Consider the following 13,015-nt stretch of genomic DNA (forward strand, 5'->3'; position numbering starts at 1 on the left):
GGGCTGAACTTCCGGGTATTGCCTCCCACGGGCAACGATAGGAAGCGGTGGACAATCCGCATTTGCAGCATTGCCTGTGGCGGGGCTAATGCAGCAGCTCATCTTACGAATGCAAAGCTTGTTTTTGTTTTTCTGAAAGATATATATTTTAAATATAAATATTACACACACACACACACAAACTTCTGCTCAGTTGTGGCGTGTGGTCAGTGTCGGATTCGAGACCCCACTCAGCCAGGAAGCTCACTGGGTTGACCTTGAGGCAGCCTCGCTGGGTCGCTGTGAGGATAACCAGGAAAAAAAGGGGACGGCCATGTGCGCCACCTTTATCTCCTCACAGGATAAGTGGGGTAGCCATGCAGTAAATCAATAAATGCCACCCAAGTTGGCACTGTGTAGCAGATGAAGGTGGGGAGGCGCTGGCTGAGCGTCGGCTATTACCACCCCGACACCCACCCACACCCACCGCCTACATTTCAGGATTGCAGTTGAGAGCGTGGCCGAAGACGGCTCTTCGCTGTTGCTATCCCGACATTGCAGAAAGCGAGAAGGGTTTAAAAGCGAGGGAATTGGTGCGGCGCCGTGCTAGTGCAGCTACCGTTAACAGCGCAAAATGGAAAGCGGCCAGGTGTTGAAGCAGAGTAGTTTACGTCAACCCTGCAGTGTGGCCCCCCTTTAAATGTAGAAATAGAGATTCAACGTTCTTAGGAACATGTGGCGCGCCGTGCTCTCCCTTTGGTACCGCGGAGTTGCTGAAGGTGAATTAAAGGTCAATTCTGGGGTGTTAACTCTTCCCTTTCTATCTCTGCGGGTTTCACTGGGCGAACCGCTTAGAAAATATCGCGAGACAATGTCCGAGTCCCATTCATAATCCGGAACTTGGGGAGGAGGAGAAGAAACGGAGAGAGCGAGAGAGGAGAAACGAAGCTTCGGGCGTTCTCGCGAGAGCAGCGGCGCCGAGAGCTGTCGGGGCGGGGGGCGGAACGGGGTGTCCTGGGAGCACGTGGGTTGCGCTCCAAGTTTGTCCGCGCGCGTCTCTGCGGCCATGGAGGGAGCGAAGGCTGCTCCGGCTAAGGCAGCTCCGGCTCAGCCGGCCGACGGAGAAGCCGGGTCCGAGTGGAGCATCCCGCCCAACGCGCCCGCCTGCATGGAGCGGCACCTGGACGGGGCCCACTACCGGGCAGGTAGGCGCCGGTCGCGAGCTGCCCCGCCGCGCTGGGGACCCGCGTCCTCCAGGCATCCTGAGCTCGGCGCCCGCATTGCTGCCGTGTCAGCCGGGGCCCCCACCGGGCGGGAGCCGGGCATCCCTTGTAGGCTCCTTTCCCCGCTCGTGGCCCCGCGTGGAGTTCGGGACGCCTCCCCGGTTAAAGCCCTTTTGTGCCTAGTCTGCAGTCGATTTTAAAACGCGCGACCCAGGTTGGAAAGTGATGTGACTTTGCAAGGCTGCAACCTCAAATTTATTTTATTGCAACTGTGTCCCAAAACGCTCACCTACAGTGGGTCACTTCGAAAGTGGAGCATTGCTTATGCTCGAGCTGTGAAGCATGGCTCTTTCCTTTATGTGTCGATGTCAGTGTTAGCAGTAGCTGCACTTTCTAGGTTCAGAGGAGCATTTCTTTAAGGGGATTGAGCTCTCTTATTGAAAAATCAGGTTCAGGAGCTTAGTACAATGAGCTTTATCTGGATTTCTGTTTCTTTCCCTGTGCGCTGATGCTCAATGACTATTCAGTGCACTCTAGAAAAAACTTCACACTACTCCACCATGCCAGATTTGTTCCAGCTGCTGTCCTCAAAAACCCTAGTAGAGTCAGTTACAGGTTTTTTAAAAAAGAAATGGGACTACATAATTTGCCTTCATGTAAGGCTTTGTTTCAGCTGTTTATTAAGTGACATTTTTGGATGTTGTCAATAGGATTTTTTTTTGTCAAGATGTTTTTCCATAACAGTCTGGATTCTAGGGTGGGCTCCGAGCAGAGCTTGACCTTTGGTTGTGTTAGGCCTTGCCTGTTTTTCTGGTGAATTGTGATTCCTTTGCAAAGGGATTGTGTTATGTTGGGAGTTTTGAATAGCAACAAGATCAACTTTGGCATTCAATAATTAATCAGTGGTAGCATTTCTCTCTATGCTAAATTTAGGTGATCCACATACTGCAAATATATCATTGTAGCTTAACTCTGTTTATTTTCCAGATGGTTCTTTGCTCCTGGGAGCTTCCAGTTTGAGTGGACGTTGCTGGGTGGGTTCTATTTGGGTGTTCAAGGACCCATCAAAAGCTCCCAATGAAGGCTTTTGCTCTGCGGGAGTTCAGACTGAAGCAGGAATAGCAGATCTGAAATGGGTTGCTGATAAAGGCATCTTGGTAGCTTCGGATTCAGGTGAGCATCAGGGAAGTGTGTCTCTTGGAACCTCTTAGTGGCTTATAAATTACGGCCAAGATCGCATAAGGATGAAGCTATGCTTCCTTTCTGAAGTGGTTCTCAATGCTAAAGAGAATTTTTAAACCAAAAAGTGACATGTCTCTTTATGACTGCCTTCCAGTTCTTTTGGACTGTAATTCTTATCATGGTAACTTGGTTGGCTGCTTCCAAGAACATTCATCTGGAAATCCAGGATTTTCTACAATCACTCTTTTGTAGCAATCAAATAATTTGACACGAGATCTTTGAAGAGATTGAGGCCTGGAACAAGCACTATCATTGCAGGATAAAAAGTGCATTGCAAATTGCTCTAAGATATGTGGGTTGGATCCTAAGGTCTTGTGAGTAGCATTAACTCATGGACCAGCCATTCCTGATGCCCGGTAGTGGAAGAAGAAGAGTCTATTTTGCCTATTTCCCCCCTTCAAATCATCTACTAATGGAATAGCATGGGAGGAGCTGGTGGGGGGAAATGGAAAGCAGTCAATATTGCTTCTCTTCCTTTTCCATGAATGGAAGTTTCTGCTTCTTGTGCCTGAAAGGACACTCCTGGATCCAACCCTGTCATTTTAGCTTTACTTTAACTAGGTGTGACATTTTAAAGCAGAGTTCCCTGCTTTGGGGCTACTAAAGTAGTTGGGTGGGATTTTGTGTCTGGTGTAGAAAACGTCATCTTTGGTTTACCAATAACGTTAAGTAACGGAGGCCACCACTTACCTACTAAGTATGTAGGGCTTTCATTAGGTATTCTGCTGCTGACTTTGATTCTCATTTTTTTTAGGTGCCGTGGAACTTTGGGAGCTAGATGAGAATGAAACTCTGATCGTGAACAAATTCTGTAAGTACGAGCACGACGACATTGTGACAACAGTGAGTGTCCTTGCCAACAACACACAGGCCGTCAGTGGCAGCAAAGACTTCAGGTGATCCCTTTGTGGTGCTGCTTTTCTGCTTTACTGTAAAAGTATCTCTTCTAGTTTTTAACCTGCTCTGGATTTTATGTCTAGTGTGAAGATCTGGGACATCCCTCAACAAACAGTACTCAACACCTACAGAGGTGAGTGCTAAGCTTGATTTATTTCTTTATTTTTATTACTTTATCCTGCCCTTCCTCCCGAGCAGATCTTGTATGTGATCCAACCATTCCCCCAGTTTTATAGCCACAAGGTGTCAGGCTGTATGAGAACGTGGGTAGCCCTGTGGCTGACATAATGAGCTTTATGACTGAGCAGCAGAGAACAATCTGAATCTCTTCAACACCCCCCCAACCGCCTTCCACAGTGTTGAAGGAAACACTGTGGCTTCTGTATGTCTTATCCATGTTGCATGTTCTCTCCAACATGCTTCAAGAGACCAAATGCAGTGTAGAGCTTCCATGGGTATGTTTTCAAGCTGTTAGTGTCCCAAATTATCACAATACTGCTGAATGCTAGATGAAAGCAAAACAGCAGGGGGAGGGGGGAGGGTGTAAGAGACAGACTTATAATCTTATCTGATGAACAACACAGTCATTGCAAACAATTTTTCAGCAGGTGGTATTTGATAAAATAAAATGGCACGCCTTTGCTCCCTCTTGTGTGGGATGATTTGATGCTGTTTAGTCATTGATCTTTGCGGGATCACTTTCCATTCTACAGATAACCGAAGAAGAGTCATTTAATACTACTTAGTTCCTTTGGGTTTTTTAGGGTGAATCAAATTGGCTAAAGAAGTTCACATTCCCAGAGCTTAAATCTTGGGCAGTGTAATTTGAGGAGAAGCAGCAAGGTGATCTCTTTAGAGATTTGTATTATTATACAAATAGTTATTGCTCTTGCAGGAACACAAACCCACACCTAAATTAACCCAGTTACAGATAGGTAGCCGTGTTGGTCTGCCATAGTCAAAATAAAAAAAATCCTTCCAGTAGCACCTTTAAGACCAACTAAGTTAGTTCTTGGTATGAGCTTTCGTGTGCAAGCACACTTCTTCAGATACACTGAAACAGAAGTTGCCAGATCCTTCTATATAGTGAGAAGGTGGGGAGGGGTATTACTCAGAAGGGTGGTGGGAATGGGAGATTGGCAGATAGCTGAGATGAGCCTGCTGACGACTCTTAACGACTGTAATAGGTCTTACAGGAAAAGGCAAGGGGTGAGAAGGTGAGAAATGGCTTAGTCATGTATAATGGGATAAGAATCCAATGTCTTTGTTCAAACCAGGTCTCTCCATGGTTTTAAGTTTGGTAATGAGTTGCAATTCAGCAGCTTCTCTTTCCAGTCTATTTCTGAAATTCCTTTGTAGTAACTGTCAAGCTCTGGGAGGAAGACCTTTCATTGCCTACAGACAGCCACCCAATCTTAAACAACTCCTAACCCACAATAATACTACAACCAGACTTAACACGGACACTGGCACCAGAGCCTGCAATAAACCCAGATGCCAACTTTGCTGCCACATACACCCGGACAACACCATTACTGGCCCCAGCAACATCACACATACCATCTCGGGACTATTCAATTGCTCATCATCTAACATTGTGTATGGCATCAAATGCCAACAGTGTCCTTCAGCTCTCTATATTGGACAAACAGGCCAAACCTTACGCCAAAGAATAAATGGACATAAATCTGACATCAAGAACCACAAAACAGAGAAACCAGTAGGAGAACACTTCAATCTCCCAGGACATTCTATACAAGATCTCAAAGTAGCTGTTTTACTACAAAGGAATTTCAGAAATAGACTGGAAAGAGAAGCTGCTGAATTGCAACTCATTACCAAACTTAAAACCATGGAGAAACCTGGTTTGAACAAAGACATTGGATTCTTATCCCATTATACATGACTAAGCCATTTCTCACCTTCTCACCCCTTGCCTTTTCCTGTAAGACCTATTACAGTCGTTAAGAGTCGTCAGCAGGCTCATCTCAGCTATCTGCCAATCTCCCATTCCCACCACCCTTCTGAGTAATACCCCTCCCCACCTTCTCACTATATAGAAGGATCTGGCAACTTCTGTTTCAGTGTATCTGAAGAAGTGTGCTTGCACACGAAAGCTCATACCAAGAACTAACTTAGTTGGTCTTAAAGGTGCTACTGGAAGGATTTTTTTTATTTTGACTAAATTAACCCAGTGATTCCAGCAGAATATATCTGATCTAAGAGTTTCACAGTAAAATTTGCAACAGCAACTAAGCAACCAGAACCCCATTTTTTGTAACTGGCTTTGCACACACCAGCATTTTTCATTTGATCTATTATTCCAAGTTAGCCTTCTGACCTCCTGAAGGCCTCTTGAGATGTTACTTTGGGAGCCATGTGATGCTAATTGTGACTCTTTGATTCACACACTAGCCATTAGTCCTATCTTATTTCCGCCGCCCCCCCCCAAGCAAAGTTGTCAATTTTAACATGCTGCCTGTGGGTGAATGGCTCCTTCTCTTCCATTCATGTGCAGTAATGCCTTCTACTCACAGTGCATCCAGCCTTGAATCACCACCTAGACAAGCCCATATTAATGTAGTATATTGTGTGCTTTTTGTTTAATTTTGGCCAGCTCATTCCAGTCCAGTGACATGTGTGGCTTCTTGCCCTGGAAAAGACACCGTGTTCCTGTCCTGTGCAGAGGTAAAACCAACTTTTGTTTCTAGAACTTTGTAGATTCAAATTTAGCCTATAGGTGAAATGATTTGGATATCTTTGATATTGTCAATATGAGCACAAAGCTAATGGAATTACACAGTATTGAGAGAGAGAGAGAGAGAGATAGGCCTGACAAAACTGAGAAAGTTCCTGTTTAGGTTGGAAACGGTGGTCCATACTTTCCCGCTACAATGATAATTCTGCTTTTAAGGCTTATTTTATCTCATTATTTTTTAGGATGGCAGGATTTTACTCTGGGATACCAGATCACCAAAACCAGCAACTCGGATTGGTATGTTTTTGGGCGTTAGATTATGTCTGCATTTCCTGTGGTTTAAGAATAATATTTTATTCAGAGTCTTGTTGCCCAGAAGAAAGTTAAGTGTGAATTAAGGAATATTCTAATAATAATAATTTTATTGAGTGGCATTCAACTAAGCTTTCCTCAGAATAGACCTACTTAAATTTTAAAAAAACTTGACTTAGTGAGATCCATTAATTTCTGAGGTATGTTCTGAGAGTTTGCACACTCCTTTCACAGTTCCCTTTATCCCCAGTTTACACTAACTACAGTTAGGACTAAGAGTTGTATTCGGTGTAGCACTAAGCAAATGGTTTAGTCACTGCAAAGATTTCTTCCAGTTCTTTGGAATGGTCCCCCTCTCCCTCTGCATGCCCCCTAAGTCTGTTCTGGGATTTCCCCCCAACTCTCTGAGCAAATTTGGGGATGATGCAGTTGTGGAAGTCTCATTGTGCTTGTGGTACTTTTTATGCAAGCAGAATTATATGGTTGAATACTGCCGGAGCTCAAAATCATACTTTGCAGACATACTTCTATTACAGAATTCCATAAATATTGAGCTGTCTGGAATTGGTGGGAAGAGCAGTTTCTGTTTTTCCTTTCTATCCCTACCCTTTTAAGTCCAACCCTACAGTCTGTCAGCTATTTTAGAGAACTTTGAGACTGACCAGAATTTCCCTTTTTTTCCTTCCCCATGTAGCCTGCAGTGCCTTTAGTAACCTCCCTACCTCCCTGGTGTGGCATCCACACCGAACGGACACTTTTGTATTGGGTAAGGAGTATTTATAGATGCTTGTTTTACAGATGGGGCAAGAAAATGCTTGTATCTCTAATAATGTTGCTCTCCGTTACTGTTTTGAAGGTGACGAAAGTGGGACTGTTGTCCTTGTGGACACAAAGAACACAGACTCTGCCCTAAGCTCACCTGTGCACTCCCGAAGCGTCACCGGATTTGCTTTTTCTGCACATAGGTATGATCTGCAATATCAGTTTCTAGATACATGCATTGGTTTCCTGACCAGAGGCAGGGAACTGAATAGACATCATTGTTTCCTGATTGGCAGCTCTGTAAATTCTTGAAATGCTTGTTCACATCAACAGGACCTAGGGAAAGGTCAAAGTTTCCTAGTGAATGCATTTTTATTTTGCTTGGCAAATTGGAGCTAAAAAAAATAAATGTGTAAACATAAACTTTTCATTTTTCCTTTAGCTCACCCCTGTTGGCTTCCATCAGTGAAGACTGCTCAGTAGTTGTTCTTGACTCGAGCTTCTCAGAAGTGTGAGTACAAGACCGTTCCATCGATCCCTGCCCTGCTCTCCTCTCAGTATCCCCCTCCTGGGCTCAGTTACATTTTCCACAAACTGGCCACAATCCTGCGAAATACCTGGTGTGGCAGCTGCGTGCACTTGGACAAATCCAAAACGGCACCATAATTGAATTCCTGCATCCGTTTGGTCCATTACAAATGTATAGCTAGCAATATGTCTGAAGTCATTGGTCAGTGCCAAAGGCCACCAAAGCTATCAAGGAGGAGGGATGGTATGGGCATGGTAAACCAGGCCCACCCCCATCCCTACTTACCCTGTGGAGGTAGTTGCTTGGAAGGTGGATGAGGAGTTGAAGTGAAATGACCCGGGGGTTCCTCACCCTTTTGGTCTCGTCCCCCGGGTCAGCAGTGTCAGGCAAAGAAGGGGAGTAGGGACTGGGTTTACTGAGCTTGGTATATCTTTGTTTAGCAGAGACAGACTAAATTGAGGCAAAAGGGTGAGGCAATAGCACTGCCCATCTTGCTACCTTGCAAATTGTCTTCCATTATGGGTGTTGGGGACTATGTTCAGTACCTACTTTGCTGTTTGTGTACATTGGCTTTCCTCTCTTATCAGCCACACTGTAGCCAGGAAGAGATGGAAACCAGGAATTGGCGCTTACAGAGCATTGTTTCTTGCGCCTTCAGCCTGGAGATAATGATGTTCCAGCTTGACTAGGGAACTATTAGATGATGCTGGACTCCAACTCCCATCATTCCTGATCGTGGGCTGTGCTAGCTTGGGACTGATGGAAGGTGAAGTCCAACAACATCTGGAGGGGCATAGATTCCTCACCCCAATCCTGCTCTTAGAGCAGTCATTTTGTTTATTTTTTTTTTAAAAAGCCATTCGAATCTGCAATCTCATTTTGCATTAGCATTTGAGTCCAATTCTTTTCTATTTCTAATAAATTGCAAGAAACAATGCCAGCTCGGGGAGGTTTGTTCATTATTTGGAGCTGTAGTGATATGTGTCTGGGGTAGCACCACTAATGTTTTATACCTTTTCCAGTTTTAGAAACCGGTCCCATCGAGACTTTGTGAAAGGCTTATCGTGGTCACCATTAAACAAAGTCTCACTGACGACGGTTGGATGGGACCATCAGGTTCTACATCATACAGTCCCGACGCAGAATAACCATCCTTCTGGAAAAAACAACATAACTTCATAGATCTGTGTGTTCCATTTGGGGTCGTTCTCCCTGGAATAGCATCTTTTTTGCTTTCGGTTTTTTGTTTTTGTTTTGGTCAAGTCCTGGGGATGAATATGGCCTTTGCAGCGATGAAGAAAAGTCCTGTAGCAATTTCATGTTAGGTGAGCACTAGCTCATTTCAACCACTGTTGCAGCCAATGAGATTCTTTGAGCATCAGAAGTCTGATTGATGGTGACAGCACAGTACAAAATCATAAAGAATTGGGTTCATTTTGTTTTAGTTCTATTTTTTTAGAACCTCCAAAGTTGTAGAGAAGTGTGTGTGTAGCCCTTTTTTGAATGGGGAATTAATATAACCTTGCAGGAATTTCTAGGCTTTTGGGGGGAGCAGCCTTGCATTGGGGATTTAATTATGACTTTGAGAGACTGTGAGGTAATCCTGCCAAAAGTGGTCTAAATTGTCCCATCTTGAGGGTGCAGTGTATTGTGATACGGAATCTCATCTGGGATAAGGTTATGTAGATAAAGACATGAAAGCATGCTATATGTGTAGCCAGACAGTGGGTGAGATGGGACTCATGAGCCCCATCAGTGGAGAGTTTGAACTAAGGCTTAGTTTTTAGGTTGTGTCCTTGGAAGCGGGGACAACAAAGCATTCTTGTAGAACATTGGTTTTGAACTGAGCTGCAGAGAATTGTGTGCAAGATTGGGATGGGGTGGGTATCACACCGCTCTTCAGCTCTTGAAGCCTGCGGAACTACTTGCTCCCAGCTCTCAGGTTACATTATGTAGAGCAAAGCAGATAAGCTGATAGGAAGCCATTCCCCCCCCTTCAGGATTAGAAACTGACAACGTTGGTGTTTGCAAATCTATGTAGTTGTTATGTGAAATCCCAACTGTTGTTGTGCGTCTACAGCCAGTTTCCAAGCAGGAAGGCTCATCTGTTGTACATTTTGTTTTGTTTAATGTATTCACACCCATGTCCCATGGTGGAGTAGAAGATGTAAGGTGCGCATGCTGATGTGACACATCATGGTTTTGTAATGGGAGAACTGCTGGGAGGCATCCCCTTGTCTTCCGTGATTTTCTGGAGCAAAGGAAGACAAACTGCTTATTTGATGTTGGCAGCAAGCACTACTCCAGGACGATTGTGACATGAAATGGATAGAGATGATCGCACGCAAAAGGGAAGGCAGTTTTTGAAATAAATCCCTTTTCATTTTTAAATGAGCCGATTTTCTGTTTTATTTGACAGTGTCCTCATTATGCCTCTTATTTCGAATCCTCTTCTAAATGGAACTTTGCACTCTTTGCAGTGATATTTCAAGATGTCAAGTGCTCACTTTAAGGTTAAGGGTCCAGTCGTGACCGACTCTGGGGTTGCGGCGCTCATCTCGCTTTATTGGCCGAGGGAGCCAGCGTACAGCTTCCGGGTCATGTGGCCAGCATGACTAAGCCGCTTCTGGCAAACCAGAGCAGCGCACGAAAACGCCGTTTACCTTCCCGCCGGAGCAGTACCTATTTATCTACTTGCATTTTGATGTGCTTTCGAACTGCTAGGTTGGCAGGAGCAGGGACCGACCAACGGGAGCTCACCCCGTCGCAGGGATTCGAACCGCTGACCTTCTGATCAGCAAACCCTAGCTCTGTGGTTTAACCCACAGCGCCACCCGCGTCCCTCAAGTGCTCACTTACGTGGCCATAAAACTTCAGATCCTGTTTTTGCGCAATTGTAAAGCTTTCCTCCCTAAAAACATCACTGAACTCAAATAATTAAATATTAAGTGGCTTCAGATGCACACTTAGTTGCAATTCATCCAGAGTGACTTGGAGGGGAAATGATTCCTGTTCATTTCAGTGGCCTCTTGACCTGGACCGTTGCTCAGCCATTGCTTTCTTAGGTAACCCTGAAGTTGCCTGTTGGCTAGAAGGCATGCATAGTACTCTTGTGTCCTGTTCCTCAGCTCCCCATAACCCTGCAGTAGCACCTTGTCACTCAGGATGACTGGATCTGAGTCTCAAAGCACAGCTTTAAAAACCCCACCCACAAGGTCAAGCAAGTATATCCTTAAGCTGTTGTATGCATTCACAAGATGTACTGTTTCCTGTAGATTATGAACAACATAAAGGCCACATGTCAACATAAAGACCATGAATTACCGCACAGTGTCTTCTGAATGTGACTGAGCTCTTCTGGCCTCCCTTATGTTCTAAACGGAAGCTTATATTGTATTTTCTTGCGAAAGAAAAATACATTTTCCATATTTTCTGGAGGAAAAACCTGTGAGAAAACAATTTTACCTTTTTTTTAAAAAAACAAATTACAAACCTTATTAAGTCTGAGAAAAGCACTAAACCAAACATTTTGTAATTTCAGGTTAACACTTGTCCTAAATTTCTCTCCCCACGCTCTTTCCATTTTAATTCTGGGACAGTTTCAGACATTCACTGGCCATGACTGCAGTCTGTTGAGATGTGTTTCTCCTATGTATCTAAGGACTAAACTACATATTTCACTAGTCACCATTTTGAGGGGAGCATAAATTAGCCACTTTTTAAGGAAATAAACAGCAGGTCCTCAATCCATATTGTCCTCTCACCAGGGCCAATTCGGGGGGTGGGGCAGGATACCCACTTGGTCCAGGGGCTCAATCTCAAAGAGGGTCTCAAATTTAGTCACTTGTTAATTTGGGGGACACGATTCGCAACCTTTTTTTATACCCATCAGGCCAAAATGTGACGCACCTTCTTGGCTAGAAAAGCATTAGCTGAATGTGCCCTGCTTTGCTTTTGGTGCCTTATGTTGTGTTCAGGTGTTGTAATGTTTTATTCTTATTATGGTTAGAGGCTTCAAAAGCTGGAAATGTCCATGTGGAGTGGGTAGTTTTCAGCAAGAAATTAGGGCAGGCCTCCGACGTACACAAACTGCAGTGTGAGTAATGAGTCACTGGTAGGTGGTGCACATGTTCCACTTTTGTTTCATCACAATTTTCCCTTTAAAAAAATGGGATGGGGAAAAATGTGAGCCTCCACATATATCACCGATGTCACTTCAGTGTGGCGGAGGGGTTGTATCGAATCCTGCACCTCAAAACACCACCGCCACACCCTGCTGTGCTTGCCTAGTATCTGAACTCTGCCTTAATAGCTTTGTACATTTTTCTATACTGGGTTTCTCTCTGTACCACAAGGTGGCAGCTGTTGCTTATTTCTTAGTCTAAAATGGTCAAAGTTTTCCCTTGCTGAATGTGAGATTCCCATGTAAGTATAACCTGAAAAGTTTGGTGTGGAAAATTATATTGATGTGTGACTTTATCTCACATTGTCTCTTCCATTCTGATGAATCCTGCTAAAGAAACTGCAACAGGCGCCTGAAAGACTGCTAGATCTGAGGAAGACGACTCATCTACAAACACTTAGACCACAATAAACCTGTTAGTCTTTAGGGCAGGGGAAGCCAACCTAATGCCTTCCAGAAATTGTTGGACTACAACACGCATTACTCTCAGCCAGCTTGACCCCTGGTCAGGGATGGTGAGAGCTGTAGCCCAAAATACCTGGAGGGTACCAGGTGGGCTGCCCATCCTTTATAGTATCACAAGATTCTTTGTTGGGTTTGCTGTATGAGCTAGTTGATAGAATTAGCTTGAATGGTAATGTTGCAGCTTTCTGAAAGTGTGGAAAATTACACAGCAAAGATCAGCCCCTTTGTAGAAAAGGCTTAACCTTTCAGCTGCATCCTTATCTTTTGAGTTGCAGGTAAGTAGCATAGTTGGGTAGTTTATGACCTGCCTAGCTGCTCACTTGTGAGTAGAAACCCTTTTGGCAAGATTGTCAGATGGACCTGCAATGTCCAATGTTCCCTTAAGTTTGATCTGGAAGCTGCACTTAGTGCAGAATGGACTGAGACCTTGTCACCATATAACATCAGTTAGCAGAAAACTGCTCTGATTTGCTACCAGGCCAAGCTCAAAAAGTGTTACGGTTAATATATATAGCCCTTAACAGCTTGGGACCAGTCTGCCTCCATTATAACCTTGCCCCATATTTGCCCAGTCAGTCACTTCAGTCTGTGAAACTTACACCCCATAATAATCATTCTGCATTTGTAAGAAATCGGTATTTTAATGTGGATCTCCCTGCCTACTTGACCCCGGGCAGGGGCTTTTTTTTGTGCTTTTCGGCACCTGCTAAGCACATTCTTGTTTA

General features: G+C 44.4%; 1 protein-coding gene across 1 annotated transcript; it reads left to right on the plus strand.

Moving 5' to 3' along the window:
• Positions 1-956: 956 nt before the first annotated feature.
• Positions 957-10,033, plus strand: WDR77 (WD repeat domain 77). Its single transcript, XM_081009892.1, has 10 exons — positions 957-1,184; positions 2,190-2,375; positions 3,199-3,340; positions 3,425-3,474; positions 5,959-6,029; positions 6,282-6,336; positions 7,046-7,117; positions 7,208-7,316; positions 7,556-7,624; positions 8,665-10,033. Exons 1-10 carry the CDS (start codon positions 1,046-1,048, stop codon positions 8,822-8,824), a joined length of 1,053 nt encoding a protein of 350 aa, XP_080866018.1. The 5' UTR covers positions 957-1,045; the 3' UTR covers positions 8,825-10,033.
• The last annotated feature ends 2,982 nt before the right edge of the window (positions 10,034-13,015 follow it).

Source organism: Podarcis pityusensis (assembly GCF_964106645.2).
Source record: "Podarcis pityusensis genome assembly, chromosome: 6".
In the NCBI taxonomy this organism is placed as follows: domain Eukaryota; kingdom Metazoa; phylum Chordata; class Lepidosauria; order Squamata; family Lacertidae; genus Podarcis; species Podarcis pityusensis.